The sequence below is a fragment of the Salmo salar genome, chromosome ssa15 (assembly GCF_905237065.1).
Source record: "Salmo salar chromosome ssa15, Ssal_v3.1, whole genome shotgun sequence".
NCBI lineage: Eukaryota > Metazoa > Chordata > Actinopteri > Salmoniformes > Salmonidae > Salmo > Salmo salar.
The window spans coordinates 33,717,726-33,735,875 of record NC_059456.1 but is presented as its reverse complement, the minus strand read 5'-3'; the positions used below and the strand labels follow the sequence as shown (position 1 = coordinate 33,735,875).

The following is an 18,150-nucleotide window of genomic DNA, read 5'->3' as shown; positions in this document are numbered from 1 at the left end:
ATCTGTAAACAGCCCATCTATCTACCTACCTCATCCCCATACTGTATTTATTTATTTATTTATTTATCTTGCTCCTTTGCACCCCAGTATCTCTACTTGCACATTCATCTTCTGCACATCTACCATTCCAGTGTTTAATTGCTATGTTGTAATTACTTTGCCACCATGGCCTATTTATTGCCTTAACTTACCTCATTCGCACTCACTGTATATAGACGTTTTGTTTTCTTTTGTTCTACTGTATTATTGACTGTATGTTTTGTTTATTCCATGTGTAACTCTGTGTTGTATGTGTCGAATTGCTACGCTTTATCTTGGCCAGGTCGCAGTTGCAAATTATTAATTTATTAATTTCACCTTTATTTAACCAGGTAGGCAAGTTGAGAACAAGTTCTCATTTACAACTGCGACCTGGCCAAGATAAAGCAAAACAGTTTGAAATGAAATGAAATTTCAAGAAATGAGAACTTGTTCTCAACTAACCTACCTGGTGAAATAAATAAAAATATGTACTTTTTTCTTTTTTTTCTCTCAACTAGCTTCATGAGGTGCATTTCAATTAACATGTGTGCCTTTTTAAAAATAATTGATTTTTATTTTAATGCGTTTGAGCCAATCAGTTGTTGTGGCAAGATAGGGGTGGTATACAGAAGATATCCCTATTTGGTAAAATACCATGTCCATATTATGGCAAGAGCAGCTCAAATAAACAAAGCAAAATAACATTCCATCATTACTTTAAGACATGAAGGTCAGTCAATCCGGAACATTTCAAGAACTTTGAAAGTTTCTTCAAGCGCAGTCGCAAAAACCATCATGCGCCGTGATGAAACTGTCTCTCATGAGGACCGCCACAGGAAAGGAAGACCCAGAGTTACCTCTGCTGCAGAGGATAAGTTCGTTAGACTTACCAGCCTCAGAAATTGCGGCCCAAATACATGCTTCGCGAAGTTCAAGTAACAGACAAATGTCAACATCAAATGTTCAGAGGAGACTGCGTGAATCAGGACTTCATGGTCAAATTGCTGCAAAGAAACCACAACTGAAGGACACCAATAAGAAGGAAGAGACTTGCTTGGGCCAAGAAAAACGAGCAATGGACATTACACCAGTGGAAATCTGTCCTTTTGGTCTGAGTCCAAATTTGAGATTTTTTTTGTTCTAACAACTGTCTTTGTGAGACGCAGAGTAGGTGAATGGATGATCTCTGCATGTGTGGTTCCCACTGTGACGCATGGAGGAGGAGGTGTGATGGTGTGGGGGCGCTTTGTTGGTGACACTGTCAGGGATTTATTTAGAATTGAAGGCACACTTAACCAGTATGGCTACCACAGCATTCTGCAGCGATACACCATCCCATCTGGTTTGCGCTTAGTGGGACTTTCATTTGTTTTAAACAGGACAATGACCCAACACCTCCAGGCTGTGTAAGGGCTATTTGACCAAGAAGGAGAGTGATGTAGTGCTGCATCAGATGACCTGGCCTCCACAATCACCCGACCTCAACCAAATTGAGATGGTTTGGGATGAGTTGGACCGCAGAGTGAAGGAAAAGCAGCCAACAAGTGCTCAGCATATGTGGGAACTCCTTAAAGACTTTTGGAAAAGCATTCCAGGTGAAGCTGGTTGAGAGAATGCCAAGAGTGTGTAAAACTGTCATCAAGGCAAAGGGTGGCTGCTTTGAAGAATCTCATACAATATATTTTGATATGTTTAGCACTTTATTTGTTACTAGATGATTCCATATGTATTATTTCATAGTTTTGATGTCCTCACTATTATTCTACAATTTAAGAAATTAGTAGGTGTTTCCAAAATTAGTAGGTGTGTCCAAACTTTTGACTGGTACTTTATATTTTTCCTGGAACTCTAGCATCGTCCTCTGAGGGCATTCTACTGTTTTTGAACGGTTGATAGCAATGATCTAATCTCTTTGCTGCTTTATTGCAGATGTTGCTTGGGATGTATCGCTGTACTGATATCCCAGGGAAGTTTGTGTGGCAGCCAGGTTCCCTGACACAGGCTGTCTCTAAAGGACATTGGATCCTGTTGGAGGACATTGACCATGCTCCTCTGGATGTGGTGGGTTTTTGCATAGCTGAATCACGCATGGAACTACATGAAGTGACCTGTTAATATAGTTATTACTGTAGTAGTAGGTTCAAGGCTACAAGGTATTTTATCATATGAGTTGTATGCCTTGCAGATATCTGTACTCCTTCCCTTGATGGAGAATAAACAGCTGATGATCCCAGGACGGGAGGACTGCATTGAAGTGGCTCCAGGCTTCCAATTCTTTGCTACGAGAAGGTAAGAATGTCATGTGGCCCACGTGTGACCCTATAAATATCATCCTCCTTTTACACAGAAAATAACTGATGTTTGTGTGTATCTGTAGAATGTTCCACAGTGCCGGAGGCTGGTACAGGCCACAGAACACCCACGCAGCTCTCTTGGACAAGTACTGGACTAAACTACAAATTGGAAACATGGCACGAGAGGAACTGAAGAAGGTGAGACGACTGAGGACATGATCCAATGGAGTCCACATCAATTTCCTGTGGTCTATAATATGACCAGTGTATCCTCTGTTTCAAGTGTATTTTTTTTCTAGCATGATGTACTACAGAATCCAACTTGCACTGTACTTTATAACCAGTTTTATCTTACTAATGAAGTTCCTGAAGCTAACAGTCGTGTTGTTCTTTGCCTGTGGAAACTTGGATATAATTTGCAATTGAAGCATTGTTTTAATTCTCTTTATATCTCTCTTTAACTTTAACTGTTGTTGTTTGCCTGTGCAGGTGCTGGTGAACCGGTACCCTAACCTAACAGTTGTGGTCGAGCGCCTCCTGGACATCTACTGCCAGCTGACTGGAGAGAGGCACCCTGACCTGGTGGCACTGGGCCACACAGACAGTCTTCATGCCCCAGAGGTGTCTCATCACAGGCTGGAGGACAAGACCACGTCCCTGGAGGGGAGGGGACTGTCACTGAGGTAATGGCATGCTATGGCTGCTACCATGTTGTTATGTTGTGTTGCTACCATGCTGTGTTGTCATGTGTTACTGCATTGCTATGTTGTTGTCTTAGGTCTCTCTTTATGTAGTGTTGTGTTGTCTCTCTTGTTGTGATGTGTGTTTTGTCCTGTATTTATATTGTGTTTATTTTTAATCTTTGCCTTTTGGTAAGCCGTCATTGTAAATAAGAATTTGTTCTTAACCTACTTGCCTAGTTAAATAAAGGTTAAATACAATAAAAATATATGCTCTTATTTTCAGCTCCCCTCTTTTTACTTTTAGCTTTTCTGTCTCATGTTGTTGCAATTTATTCATGTTCAGTTCTCTCATGGTTTATCTTGAAGCTGATTCCCACAGTAGGTGTCTATACACAATATATTTTCCCCTGCATTGAAAGATGACACTGTCTCTCTGCCAATATGAACTGGTGATGAACTCATTGTCATGATTCCCTAGCTGCTCAGATCCACAGTAATGGTCAAGCCCCAGATACAGGTAAACCCAGCGGCCCTATCCATCCCACCACATGCGTCCCAGAGCAGAGTTGGGTTGTGAGGTTTACATTAGGATCTGCACTGGCCCACTGGGAAATGAAATGACCAGGCAGCTAGCCCTCAGGACTTTAATTAGCTTTCCACTGGGTGCTGCTGCCTGCGCTCGATGGCCCATCGATTGGACCGTTCTTTTCTATAGAGCTGGATCCACAGATGCTAGACGTTACACCAGGACAGCCCTTATCATTAGGTAACCAGTTCAGACCTGACCCTCTCATTTGTGGAGGCCACTCGTTTTTCACCCATTTGTAAGGGTTCATACTGGGAATACCTGTGTGTACGTGTTGGGCTCAGGGCTTTCCCTTGGTGTAAAATCAACACCTGATTCTAATAATATAGTAGTTGATAAAGTGAATCAGGTTAGTTACAACTGAACCTACAGGAGGGTAGTTCTCCAGGAACAGAGTTGGAGAGCCCTTATGTAACCTCTACTCTATATTTTACAGAGACCTGCTGAAATGGTGTGAGAGGATCAGCAGTAACTTTGACAGCACCTCGTCTGCCACCGCTCAACATGTCTTCTTGGAGGTGAGCCTCGTCACAGCAGCACAGGCTGCCATTGCAATGTTGTCACCCTCCTGCCATTGTTTCCTATGCTAATGAAGCTTTCCGGCTTGAACTGTTGTTGTTCACCACGGATAATTCTGAACTTGCCTTAGAACTCTGTGGCTATGTAGACCTGGCAAGGTTAGACTCTGGTAAGGTTATTACCTAATCTATGTTAGGATGGAAAACCCTTTAGTCGGAATAGGGCTCGATGTGTTCAACACTTTTTTTCATAGCTCTTTAGGGTTAGCCTCCTGAATCAGAACTGACTGCGCATCAGGTTGGTTGAACAAAGCTAGTTTAGTGTCGACTGACAATAGATTCATTGAGTTAGCACAATCCATATTTGAATGGAAAATCAATGTAGCTGTAACAGTTTCAGAAACTTTTAACAATTTGCCGCCCAACAAAAGAATGCTCTTGTTAACTGTACTGTTTTGCGGCTTTCCCCCCCTTTTAGGCCCTAGACTGCTTTACAGCTATGCTATCCCGACCAGAGAGGAGGCTGTGCATGGCTGAGGTCATCGGGAGCAAGCTCAACATCTCCAAAGAGAAGGTAAGTCCAGCATCACTGGAAATGATGGGCCTCTGCTGACAGCATGTCAAAATAAGTTCAGTACTGATGTCCAAGTTTGTCGTACTTTAGGACATTATGACGATCTACAGTCTCCTGACATAGAGCAAGTCCCAAATGGCACTCTATTCCCTATATAGTGCACTACTTTTGACCAGAGCCCTGCGAGTGCCATTTGCCAAGGGTGCCGTATTGGACTCAGACATGGTGATGGTTGTTGACTGTTGACATGATGGTTGTGTACATAGAAATAAGAATACATTAATTAATTCTTATTTCTAAGGTTAGAACTTCCAAGCCATTCTATTAATTCTTATTTCTATGGTCGTGTGCCTCTCAGGCTGCACATTTCTGCCAGATGTACCAACCTGGCATCTCTGTCACAGAGCTGGAGGCCTTGGTGGGCAGAGTGACCCTGGAACGGAAGCAGAACGAAGTGGTCCGCATCGGCAAGTAAGTCAGCAAAATGTGTGACCCTAAATCGAATTAGTTGCCATCTGATGCACCGCAATTTGTTGAAGTCAATTAAGTACCCGGGTTAGTAGTCCGATATTTGCCTGGCAGCTATCGCTTATGGAACACACTGAGTCAGGCTGCCAGCCCTGCCCGTCTGTGCCCGTAACCTGTCTGTTTAGACAATATAGACGTTACTGTCGCTTTGCCAGGCCCAACACTTACCCAGCCAAATAGACTCCCGCTGGTTGATTGAATAAACATGGAATTGATCCCTAACTACACACTTTGATGAACCAGCAAATATTCCAGTCCTCAGCATATGACTAAAAACAAAAACCCTACAGCAGAAACGCACCTTTGGAAATCTGCAATTGGGGGTAACAAAAAAGTATATTTGTTGATGAATGTATTAGGTAAAATTTGAGATTGAGTAAAAGTGTAACCAAACCTATGTGTATCTCAATGTGCACAGTGAGAAGCAGACATTTGCTGCCACGCGGCCCTCTGCAGTGCTTTTGGAACAGCTAGCCGTGTGTGTTACCCAGGGTGAGCCCATTCTGTTGGTCGGAGAGACGGGCACGGGCAAGACATCCACTGTGCAGTACCTGGCTGGAATCACTGGTGAGACGCAACACTCTGCCAGAAAGCTTCTCTCAGACAACACGGTACAGTGGGAACCCACTAACCAACACCTATGTTCCCCTTCTCTCTCGCTCCCTCTCCAGGACACAGGTTACGGGTGGTGAATATGAACCAGCAGAGTGATACAGCTGACCTGCTAGGAGGGTAAGGGAATTAGTCCTTTTCCTGTATGAACTTTCACCTATACCAGCATATTCAGACAGGGATATTACCCTTGCCTGCATTGGTACTGAGTAGGCATATTCTCTTCCCTGATCTAAGGTATAAACCAGTGGACCACAAGCTTATCCTGCTACCCCTGCGTGAGGCCTTCGAGGACGTGTTCTCCCAGACCTACTCCCGCAAGCAGAACCTGACCTTCCTGGGCCACGTGCAGACCTGCTTCAGGGGCAAGCGCTGGCAGGACCTCCTTAAGCTCATGGACCACGTTTGCAAGTCGGCCCTCAGCAAGTCGGAGCTGCAGGAAAAAAACAATGGTACCACCACACTCTTTAGATATTGTTTGCATCAATGGCTTCAGAAAGTTTTCATACCCCTTGACTAATTCCACATTTGTGGTGCCTGAATTCAAAATTGATTACATTTTTTAAATAATGTTTTTATCTGCATACAATAACCCATAGTGACAGTGAAAACATGTTTTTAGAAATGTTAGCACATTTTTGAAAATTAAATACAGATGTCTAATTCACATAAATATTCACACCCCTGAGTCAATACTGTAGAAGCACCTTTGGCAGTGATTACAGTTGTGAATCTTTCTGGGTAAGTCTCAAAGAATTTTCCACAACTGGATTGTACAACATTTGCCCATTATTCTTTTTAAACATAATCAAGCTCTGTCAAATTGGTTGTTGATGATTACTTGACAACCATTTTCAGTTCTTGATTTTTTGAAGTCGGAATTTTACATTAAAACTTGTTTTTCAACCACTCCACAAATTTCTTGTTAACAAACTATAGTTTTGGCAAGTTGGTTAGGACATCTACTTTGTGCAGGACACAAGTCATTTTTCCAACAATTGTTTACAGACAGATTATTTCACTTATAACTCACTGTATCACAATTCCAGTGGGTCAGAAGTTTACATGGACTGTGCCTTGAAACAGCTTGTAAAATTCCAGAAAATGATGTCATGGCTTTAGAAGCTTCTGATAGGCCAATTAACATAATTTGAGTCAATTGGAGGTGTACCTGTGGATGTATTTCAAGGACTACCTTCAAACTCAGTGCCTCTTTGCTTGACATCATGGGAAAATCTAAAGCAATCAGCCAAGACCTCAGAAACAAAATTGTAGACCTCCACAAGTCTGGTTCATCCTTGGGAGAAATTTCCAAATGCCTTAAAGTACCACGTTCATCTGTACAAACAATAGTTTGCAAGTATAAACAGCATGGGACCACGTAGCCGTCCTACCGCATGGGACCACGCAGCCATCATACCGCTCAGGAAGGAGACGCATTCTGTTTCTTAGAGATGAATGTACTTTGGTGTGAAAAGTGCAAATCAATCCCAGAACAACAGCAAAGGATCTTGTGAAGATGCTGGCGGAAACAGGTACAAAAGTATCTTTATCCACAGTAAAACGAGTCCTATATCGACATAACCTGATAGGTCGCTCAGCAAGGAAGAAGCCACTGCTCCAAAACCGCCATTAAAAAGCCAGACTACGGTTTGCAACTGCACATGGGGACAAAGATAGTACTTTTTGGAGGAATGTCTTCTGGTCTGGTGAAACAAAAATAGAACTGTTTGGCCATAATGACCATCGTTATGTTTGGAGGAAAAAGGGGGAGGCTTGCAAGCCGAAGAAAACCTGACTCAGTTACACCAGCTCTGTCAGGAAGAATGGGCCAAAATTCACCCAACTTATTGGGGAAGCTTGTGGAAGGCTACCCAAAACATTTGACCCAAGTTAAACAATTTAAAGGCAATGCTACCAAATACTAATTGAGTGCATGTGAACTTCTGACCCACTGGGAATGTGATGAAAGAAATAAAAGCTGAAATAAATCATTCTCTACTATTATTCTGATATTTCACATTCTTAAAATAAAGTGGTGATCCTAATTGACCTAAGACAGGGAATTTGTACTAGGATTAAATGTCAGGAATTGTGAAAAACTGAGTTTAAATGTATTTGGCTAAGGTGTATGTAAACTTCCGACTTAAACTGTATATTTTAAGTCAAAACTGTAAGTCGGCCACTGAGGAACATTCACTGTCTTCTTGGTAAGCAACTCCACTGTAGATTTAGCCTTGTGTTTTAGGTTATTGTCCTTATTTAGTGCCTTGTTGCAAACAGGATGCATGTCTTGGAATATTTTTATTCTGTACAGGAGAGGCTTCCTCCTTTTCACTCTGTTCATTAGGTTAGTATTGTGGAGTAACTACAATGTTGTTGATCCATCCTCAGTTTTCTCCTATCACTGCCATTAAATTCTGGATTTGGCCTCATGGTGAAATCCCTGAGTGGTTTCCTTCCTCTCCGGCAACTGAGCTAGGCTGTATCTTTGTAGTGACTGGGTGTTTTGATACACCTTCCAAAGTGTAATAACTTCACCAAGCTCAAAGGGGTATTCATTGCCTGCTTTTTAAAAAACAGTTGCCCTTCTTTAAAACCTCCATGGTCTTTGTGGTTGAATCTGTGCTTGAAATTCACTGCTTGACAGAGGGACCTTATAGATAATTGAGTATGTGAGGTACAAAGATGAGGTATTCGCTCAAATCATGTTAAACACTTATTGCATACAGAGTCCATGAACTTATTATGTGACTTGTTAAGCACATTTTTACTCCTGAACTTATTTTGGCTTGCCATAACAAAAGGGTTGAATACTTATTGACTCAAGACATTTCAGCTTTTCATTTTTTTTTAAAACTAATTTGTAAGGGAAAAAAGTTATATTGGAAAACATAATTCCACTTTGACATTATGGGGTATTGTGTGTGTGTGTAGGCCAGTGCCCCCAAAAAATCTCAATTTAATTAATTTTAAATCCAGGCTGTAACACAACTGAATGTGGAAAAAAGGGGTGTGAATACTTTTGGAAGGCACTGTAGTGCATCATATAGATAATAGTGTTGCCATTTGGAAAACAACCAAAATAAGTACCTTCATTCCCTCTTGTCTTGAATAGCTTACTCATACTCTCACTGTGACAGAAATGTGAGTGTTGCCTTAGGCTGTTCTCAGTCTGTGTTTTTGTGTGCTGCTTTCCCCAGCTGCCTTGCTGCAGGAGCAGTGGGAAACCCTGGCCGTGAGGCTGGCTCAGACCCAGCAGCAGATCAGAGCCTGTGAGACAGCACTCGTCTTTGCCTTTGTGGAGGTAAAGGTTTACCTAGAGCGTCTCACTCTCTCTCACACACACACACTACATATCCCTATTGCTCACCAACCTGCTGTGATTGTAAACCGTGTGTGTCTCTACAGGGGACTCTGGCCCAAGCGGTGAAGAAGGGAGAGTGGATCCTGCTGGATGAGATGAACCTGGCTGCAGCAGAGACTCTGGAGTGTCTGAGTGGCCTGCTGGAGGGCACCGCCGGCTCTCTGGTGCTGCTGGACCGCGGAGACACTGGTGAGGCTCCCACTGCTCTCCATAGCATGTTATAACACTTTTTATATCACTATTGCATTACACGTTATAAATTGCATATTATTATTGTCATGGCTTTGGTCATAAAAGTTTTAGCTGATTATGACCTTGGAAATATGATCACTTTGATGCTTTTTTATACAGAGCCCCTGGTTCGCCATCCAGACTTCCGTCTCTTTGCCTGCATGAACCCAGCGACGGACGTGGGGAAGAGGAACCTGCCCCTGGGCATACGGAACAGGTTAGAACATGGGCTGAGCTGGCCTGGTGTTTGACTGAAATGTCTTTAACTTATGAGCATACTGGCAAACCTACTAGCTTATCAGGATCTGGCAGCCCAACTAGCTGTTTGGGATCTGGCGGCCCAACTAGCTGTTTGGGATCTGGCGGCCCAACTAGCTGTTTGGGATCTGGCGGCCCAACTAGCTGTTTGGGATCTGGCGGCCCAACTAGCTGTTTGGGATCTGGCGGCCCAACTAGCTGTTTGGGATCTGGCGGCCCAACTAGCTGTTTGGGATCTGGCGGCCCAACTAGCTGTTTGGGATCTGGCGGCCCAACTAGCTGTTTGGGATCTGGCGGCCCAACTAGCTGTTTGGGATCTGGCGGCCCAACTAGCTGTTTGGGATCTGGCGGCCCAACTAGCTGTTTGGGATCTGGCGGCCCAACTAGCTGTTCGGGACCTGGCGGCCCAACTAGCTGTTCGGGACCTGGCGGCCCAACTAGCTGTTCGGGACCTGGCGGCCCAACTAGCTGTTCGGGACCTGGCGGCCCAACTAGCTGTGGTTTGACATGCTGCTCTCTTTCTTTCCCAGGTTCACTGAGCTGTATGTGGAGGAGCTGGAGAATGAGGGAGACCTGCTCATCCTGGTGTCTGACTACCTGAAAGGCCTGAACCCCAATAAAAACGTCATCAATGGGATTATAAGGTCAGGGGTCAGAATACACACTGTCCTCTGTCATATGCATCACGTGGCTCATCAAGTTTCCACAAAGTCAAGTTTAATGTCATGTCATATTGATTGCTGATTTGATTGATTAATTGATAGATTTTAATAAAAAATATGTATTTGCTGCTGCAGCTTTTACCTGACGGTGCGTAAGGAGGCTACCTCCAAACTGGTGGACGGGACTGGACACCATCCCCACTACAGCCTGCGTACCCTCTGCAGGGCGCTGAAGTATGTGGCAGCCAACCCCTGCTACAGCGTCCAGCGCTCTCTCTACGAGGTAGGAGGCCAAAGCTCTCCCAGCATTGATTTCGATATCCTTTATATTGATTAAATAAGCATACAGTACATTCGGAAATTATTCATACCCCTTGACTTTTTACACATTTTGTTACGTTACAGCTTTATTCTCAAATTGATTTAAAAAAATAAATTAAAAAAAATCTCATCAATCTATACACAATACCCCATAATGACAAAACAAAAACTGATTGTTATTTATTTTTGCTAATTTATTCAAAATAAACAACAGAAGTACCTTATTTACATAAGTATTCAGACCCTTTGCCATGAGACTTTTAAATTGAGCTCAGGTGCATCCTGTTTCCGTTGATCATCCTTGAGGTGTTTCTACAACTTGACACCTGTCTATATAAGGTCACACAGTTGACAGTGCATGTCAGAGCAAAAACCAAGTCATGAGGTTGAAGTCATTGTCCGTAGAGCTCCGAGACAGGATTGTGTCGAAGCACAGATCTGGGGAAGGGTACCAAAACATTTCTGTAGCATTGAAGGTCCCCAAGAACACAGTGGCCTCCATCATTCTTAAATGGAAGAAGTTTGGAACCACCAAGACTCTCCCTAGAGCTGGCCGCCTGGCAAAACTGAGTAATCGGGGGAGAAGGGCCTTGGTTAGGGAGGTGACAAAGAACCCAATGGTCACTTGGACAGAGCTCCAAAGTTCCTCTGTGGAGATGGGAGAACCTTCCAGAAGGGCAACCATCTCTGCAACACTCCACCAATCAAGCCTTTTTGGTAGAGTGTCCAGACAGAAGCCACTCCTCAGTAAAAGTCACATGACAGCCTGCTTGGAGTTTGCCAAAAGGTAACTAAAGGACTCTCAGACCATGAGAAACAAGATTCTCTGGTCTGATGAAAGCAAGATTGAACTCTTTGGCCTGAATGCCAAGCGTCACGTCTGGAGGAAATGTGGCACCATCTCTACGGTGAAGCATGGTGGTGGCAGCATCATGTTGTGGGGAGTTTTTTCAGAGGCAGGGACTGGGAGACTAGTCAGGATCAAGGGAAATATGAACAGAGCAAAGTACAAAGAGATCCTCGATGAAAACCTGCTCCAGAGCGCTCAGGACCTCAGACTGGGGCAAAGGTTCACTTTCCAACAGGACAACGACCTTAAACACAGCCAAGACAACGCAGGAGTGGCTTCTGGACAAGTCTCTGAATGTCCTTGAGTGGCCCAGCCAGAGCCCGGACTTGAACCGGATCGAACATCTCTTGAGAGACCTGAAAATAGCTGTGCAGCTATGTTCCTCATCCAACCTGAGAGAGCTTGAGAGGATCTGCAGGGAAGAATGGGAGAAACTCTCCAAATACAGGTGTGGCAAGCTTGTAGCGTCATACCAAAAGCGATTCAAGGCTGTAATCGCTGCCAAAGGTGCTTAAACAAAGTACTGAGTAAAGGGTCTGAATACTTATGTAAATGTGATATTTCCATGTTTTCTAAATTCTAAACCAGTTTTTGGTTTGTCTATATAGGGTATTGTGTGTGTGTGTAGATTGATGAGGGGGACTATTTAATCAATTTTAGAATAAAGCTGTCATGTTAAAAAAAAAGGGAAAAAGTCAGGGCCTGAATATTTTTCTGAATGCACTGTATATTGATATCCTTAGTAACCTGATTGGACCATAGGTTCAGATGTGACCAGATTCTCCATCTGTCTCTTTTTCCAGGGCTTCTGTTTGAGTTTCCTTACCCAGCTGGACCGCAGCTCCCATCCAATGGTCCAGAAACTGGTGTGTCAACACATCATGGGGGGAAACATCAAGTTTCTGAAGCAGGTAATACTGCAGGCCTGTAATATGACTTTATTGATTCCATATTTGTATTAATTGAGATAGATGGATAATTAAGATGAAGCTTAATAATTCCTCAATAGGAGATTCCTCAGTAGCCATGGTTCACCCTGTGTTTCCCCACAGCCCATCCCGGAGCCCACGGGGCGGCCCTGCATTCAGATGGAGGGCTACTGGGTATCCCAGGGGGAGATGGAGCCGGCTCTGGACCCCAGCTACATCCTCACCACCTCCGTCAAGCTTAACCTGCGTGACCTGGCCAGGGTGGTGTCCGCTGGGTAGGAAAACTGACCTCCCCCGTCCCCCTGGATCAATCAATCAGTCAACCTAGTCAATACCTGTGGTATAGTCCTAGTAGCCACTCACTGACTGTTGTATCGTAAACCTGTTGATGGCACATTGAGCGTCACATGAGATGTATTGGCTAATATCGGTTGTGTCATCACTGCTGCCATAAAGATGACATGACTTTCCCACTTTGCTGCTGCTGCTGCTCTTGTGCTGGACGGTAGTTGCCATGACCTCAACACAGGTCAATTGTTCCCAGTGCTCGACTTCTTTCTCTGCCCTTCATTACGAGGTTAATTTAGTCTGATTTGGACACATGGTTGGCGTCCCAAATGGCACCTTATTCCCTACATAGTGCACTAATCCCTAGGCTCTGGTCAGAATTTGTGCACTAGGGAATAGGGTGCCATTAGGGATGCATACATGACCACACTTCAGTCCAAGGAAAATCAATTGCACAATTGAAACACAGCTAAAAACAGACTCTACACGACCTCGCCACAGGTCAATTCTACACGACCTCGCCACAGGTCAATTCTACACGACCTCGCCACAGGTCAATTCTACACGACCTCGCCACAGGTCAGTCGTCCCCAGTAAGTACTTGATTGTTTCTCTGGACACAGTCGGCGTCCCAAATGGCACCCTAGTAGTGCACTAGGGAAAGGGTGCCATTAGGGACCAATCCATGACCTCTACACTTGAGGTCAGCCAATTCCTCTTCCACTAAGTGCACATTGAAACACAGACACTAACCGGATCTACTAGAAATATTCTGTTTCTATATTTGTTTGTTCGTTCTTCAGGAGCCACCCCGTCCTGATCCAAGGAGAGACCTCGGTGGGAAAGACCAGCCTGGTCAGGTGGATAGCAGCTGCCACGGGGAACCAGTGTGTCAGGATCAACAACCACGAGCACACAGACATCCAGGAGTACATCGGCTGCTACTCCTCTGACGGCAAGGGCAAGCTGGTCTTCAAAGAGGGTACGGCCAGTTCTACACTGTAGCCCTGCAGTCAGTGTCTCACAGATTGTTCTGTTCATAATCACGGTGTAATGTCTTCGTTTTGTGTATGTGCTTCTGCATGTGTGTCTCTGTATGCTTCCCCTGTAGGCGTTCTGATTGACGCCATGAGGAAAGGCTACTGGATTATTCTGGATGAGTTGAACTTGGCCCCTACTGACGTCCTGGAGGCCCTCAACAGACTGCTGGACGACAACAGGGAGCTGTTTGTCGCAGAGACACTGGAAGTGATCAAAGCGCACCCCCGATTCATGCTGTTCGCTACCCAGAATCCTCCTGGTCTCTACGGAGGCAGAAAGGTACGTGTGACTCAGGCCATGGTGGGTTATTAGGATTAAATTGGGATAGTGTAGTTTGGTTATTTCACAGCCATAAATAGTGCAAGACAAGCAAGCACACATTTTCTACGCTCATTGAGTACCATGGGATCTGTTCCTACGGGCACAGGAATTAGGATGGTGATGAAAGTGTAGTTTGGTAGACCAGGTCTCAGCGAGTGCAATATAATTTCTCTCCCCTCAGGTGCTGTCCAGGGCCTTCAGGAATCGTTTTGTGGAGCTTCACTTTGACGAGTTGCCTAGTGATGAGCTAGAGACCATCCTCTGCCAGAGATGTAGTCTCCCTCCATCCTACTGCTCCAAGCTGGTCAAAGTCATGCAGGATCTCCAGGTGACTGTCTCATATTTCATCTCCTTTCATATGCTAACTCATTGCCATTGGCAATAAGGTAATATTATGTTATAATTTTTTCACTCGCTGTGTGTATAGTCTCTTCGCAGGGGATCTACAGTGTTTGCTGGGAAACATGGCTTCATCACCCTGAGAGATCTCTTCCGCTGGGCCGACCGCTATCGGCTGGAGGAGCAAACCGATGCCTCCCGCGATTGGCTGCAGCATTTGGCTGATGACGGTAAGCCCCAATAGGATCACAGCAGCACTTTCGTCCCATCTTATACGACGAACTATCATCCGTTTTTGTCTCTATTGCTTTCTCTATCTGGTTTTTCAGCGTGATTTATGTGTGAAATCATGTTCCGCTTCACTTCAATGGTAATGTCTTTTCACCTAAGTATTTAGGATTGTTGAAGTGTTAGTGTGTCTCAGGGTTCATGCTGCTGGCTGGGCGGGTCAGGAAGCCAGAGGAGGCCTCCACTATCCAGTCCATCCTGGAGAAACACTTCAAGAGGACGGTGACCTCTGACACCCTGTTCTCAGAGCAACAACTCACCACACAGTTTAGTGAGTAGAGCCTGGTTCTCTCACACACGCACACACCAACATGCCCTTTTTACCCCGACCCAACTGTGTGCATGACCCTGCTCATTCACAAACAGTTCATATTGGAGGAGTGTGTCAACAACACAGGAAAGCATTACTGTGACTACAACTGTTCTGTCAAAATACAGAATGTTGAATGGAGAAAGTTCAGTGTGAATGTGGTATGGAGAATGTTCAGTGTGTGAATGTGGTATGGAGAATGTTCAAGATGAATATGGTGTCTTTTATAAGGGCATGTAGGGAATGAGAGAAACCTCACAACTCTTGGCTGCACATACATAAATATGTGCTTTAGATGTTGAGACAACAAGGTACAGTGTATCACTATTCTCCATTATGTGGGGTCAATGGAGTGTGAACATGAATATTGCGTGTGAAGGGGATGGATTGTCTGTCATGTGGTGTTGTGCTGGAATGATATCACCTCCCTTTGTAACATACTAATCTGCTAATGATTTTGATCAAGTTTATTAGGCTATTTGTATTGGCCAGTGTGTCAGAGTTAACCTGGTTTATTGTGAATGGCAGGTCCGTTCGTGGACAGCATCGCGGGTGTGCCTGAGGAGTTCCGTCACGTGGTGTGGACGCGGGGGATGAGGAGACTGGCCGTGCTGGTGGGACGGGCCCTGCGTTTCGGGGAGTCTGTTCTATTGGTTGGAGACACTGGGTAGGATTCATCCTAAATTCCTGATTGTGGAAATCTCTCCAATTGTCAATGAAATCTGTAAAGCGAGCAGAAGGTGACGTGAATGGGTTAGTAAGTACTACAGAAAGACAAAGCTCTCCTAACTGTGTCCACTTCTCCTGAAGCCAGTGCAGTAACGTAGTGGTTCCCAAACTGGGGGGGCTCGCCCCTGGGGGGGGAACTCAGTCCGGCTTTCAACCTACTGTTGAAAGTTGTAATAGTAGAATGCACAAGGGGCCATTTGGAAATTGAGAAGTGCAGCATCAGTTTTCCTATAACATGTTAGTCATTGCCGACCTCAGAGAGCTATTTATCTATAACATGTCAGAAATGTCTTGATCAGTGTGTCAGCTAATGTTTTTTAGCTAGGTTGTTGAGCCCGTAGATTTTGTAGATGTTCGTGTCACTCGACTCAAATTAGACATGACAAAATGTATGGAATTGCAGGAAATAAGCTGTAAACCTGCAAAATGTTATCTCCGCCAACAAGAGGGGTGTGAACAGTTTGTGTCATGAACAGTGCTTGTGCCCATGGAAATAGATGTGTGCACGGAGTGGGGCGTGGGATTTTCCCCAATGCTGGAAGAGGAGGCCTGAGTAAAGAAGTATGGGAACCCCTGCAGTAACATACTAGCCTAAACCTCCAGAAAGACCGATCAGTTAGAACATACGTTCTCCTCCCCCCAGGTGTGGTAAGACCACCATCTGCCAGCTGTTTGCGGCGCTGGCCGGACAGAAGTTCTTCTCCCTCAACTGTCACCTGCACATGGAGACGTCTGACTTCCTGGGGGGCCTGCGTCCTGTCAGACATACTGGGACACACCAGGTAGATACTACACCGTTTATGGTCACAATTTAAATTAACTAAGTTATGAACCCTCTTTTTTTTTCTTCTTTTTTTTAACCTTTATTTAACTAGGCAAGTCAGTTAAGAACAAATTCTTATTTTCAATGACGGCCTAGGAACAGTGGGTTAACTGCCTTGTTCAGGGGCAGAACAACAGATTTTTACCTTGTCAGCTCAGGGATTCGATCTTGCAACCTTTCGGTTACTAGTGCAACACTCTAACCATTGGGATACCTGCCGCCCCTAAACCCTCATAAACCCTTTATAAGGCATTAAGGTCCCCCGTCGTGTGTTGGTACAGGCGGATGCTGAGGACGGCAGGTTGTTTGAGTGGCATGATGGGCCCCTAGTCCTGGCCATGAGAGAGGGAGGGGTGTTCCTCATGGACGAGATCTCCCTGGCTGACGACTCTGTGCTGGAGAGACTCAACAGGTACACACACCCTGACTATGTTCCAATATCCGCACTAGTGTACTGCTTAGAATCCCTGCCCAATACATCACTTCATTCTGAATGGTATACTAGTTGTGGATATGGTAATAGAGCCGCTTTCTCACAATAGTTAGCGTATAACACTTCATTAGTTATCGTTGACGTCTGACCCTGCTCTGATTGGTTCAGTGTCCTAGAGACGGAGAAGTCTCTGTTGTTGGCAGAGAAAGGAAGTGGAGATGACGATGATGTGGAGCTGATCACAGCAGAGCAGAACTTTCGCCTGGTTGCCACCATGAACCCTGGAGGAGACTTCGGCAAGAAAGAGGTAAACCATTACAATAGATGAACCAGCAGGGCCGGAGTCTAAACCGGCCCCTAAAATTACATCCTATTCAATTTCTGCCTCTGGAGGGGACATACAGGGCCACAACCACTTCTGTTTGTTTTGTAGATGATCAGTCCAACTTGTTAACATTTCTCTGTGTGTGTGTCCAGCTCTCTCCTGCGCTGAGGAACAGGTTCACAGAGATCTGGTGCCCTCAGAGTAACAGCCGCAGTGACCTGGTGCAGATCATCCAGCACAACCTGAGGACCAGCCTCTCATTGGATGACAACGACCACCAAGGTACTCCTCTCCTCCACACACCACAGACAGAATACATCTCATCTAGGAGTAGCATTTGATAGGCTAGAATAGTCTCCCTACCTGTACGTATCTCATTTGAGTGTAAATCTCTTCAGTTTTTGTTGTTCTTAGTCTCAAATGTGTTCATAGGTACACACCATACCCCACTGTATTATTAAGGTCATCCATTTCTATTTTACTTCCTTGTTGTAGCTATCTCTCACTATGACCTTTGACCCCCAACCCAGGAGGAGACATCGCCGAGCTCATGCTGGACTTTATTGACTGGCTGACCAACCAGGACTTTGGGCGGCGCTGCGTGGTCAGCGTGAGGGACATCCTGTCCTGGGTCAACTTCCTCAACCTGGTGTGTGAGCGTGACGCCGACGGCTTCATGACCATGGGGGACGAGGGCGAGGAGGAGGCTGAGTGGGACCTCCGGCTGGACACGGTCACTGCCTTCATCCACGCCGCGTGCCTGGTCTACGTGGACGCCATCGGCTCAGGTCAGATACCAGGCCACTAGGTCACAGTACA

At 45.0% G+C, this 18,150-nt stretch overlaps 1 protein-coding gene across 2 annotated transcripts in view; it reads left to right on the top strand.

The window, feature by feature from the left end:
* LOC106571345 (midasin) overlaps window positions 1-18,150 on the top strand; it is a 79,622-nt gene that overhangs the window by 5,030 nt on the left and 56,442 nt on the right. For both annotated transcript variants that reach the window (XM_045695636.1, XM_014144290.2), the window contains exons 7-34: window positions 1,951-2,082; window positions 2,207-2,310; window positions 2,399-2,513; window positions 2,805-2,998; window positions 4,021-4,102; window positions 4,581-4,676; window positions 5,035-5,147; window positions 5,623-5,771; window positions 5,876-5,936; window positions 6,054-6,268; window positions 9,020-9,123; window positions 9,228-9,372; window positions 9,535-9,631; window positions 10,203-10,316; window positions 10,470-10,617; window positions 12,309-12,416; window positions 12,558-12,709; window positions 13,526-13,704; window positions 13,834-14,042; window positions 14,266-14,412; window positions 14,512-14,653; window positions 14,848-14,982; window positions 15,550-15,688; window positions 16,394-16,532; window positions 16,855-16,985; window positions 17,175-17,313; window positions 17,484-17,613; window positions 17,862-18,119. In XM_045695636.1, coding sequence (XP_045551592.1) covers window positions 1,951-2,082; window positions 2,207-2,310; window positions 2,399-2,513; window positions 2,805-2,998; window positions 4,021-4,102; window positions 4,581-4,676; window positions 5,035-5,147; window positions 5,623-5,771; window positions 5,876-5,936; window positions 6,054-6,268; window positions 9,020-9,123; window positions 9,228-9,372; window positions 9,535-9,631; window positions 10,203-10,316; window positions 10,470-10,617; window positions 12,309-12,416; window positions 12,558-12,709; window positions 13,526-13,704; window positions 13,834-14,042; window positions 14,266-14,412; window positions 14,512-14,653; window positions 14,848-14,982; window positions 15,550-15,688; window positions 16,394-16,532; window positions 16,855-16,985; window positions 17,175-17,313; window positions 17,484-17,613; window positions 17,862-18,119 — 3,877 coding nt within the window. The remainder of the gene's footprint in view (window positions 1-1,950; window positions 2,083-2,206; window positions 2,311-2,398; window positions 2,514-2,804; window positions 2,999-4,020; window positions 4,103-4,580; window positions 4,677-5,034; window positions 5,148-5,622; window positions 5,772-5,875; window positions 5,937-6,053; window positions 6,269-9,019; window positions 9,124-9,227; window positions 9,373-9,534; window positions 9,632-10,202; window positions 10,317-10,469; window positions 10,618-12,308; window positions 12,417-12,557; window positions 12,710-13,525; window positions 13,705-13,833; window positions 14,043-14,265; window positions 14,413-14,511; window positions 14,654-14,847; window positions 14,983-15,549; window positions 15,689-16,393; window positions 16,533-16,854; window positions 16,986-17,174; window positions 17,314-17,483; window positions 17,614-17,861; window positions 18,120-18,150) is intronic.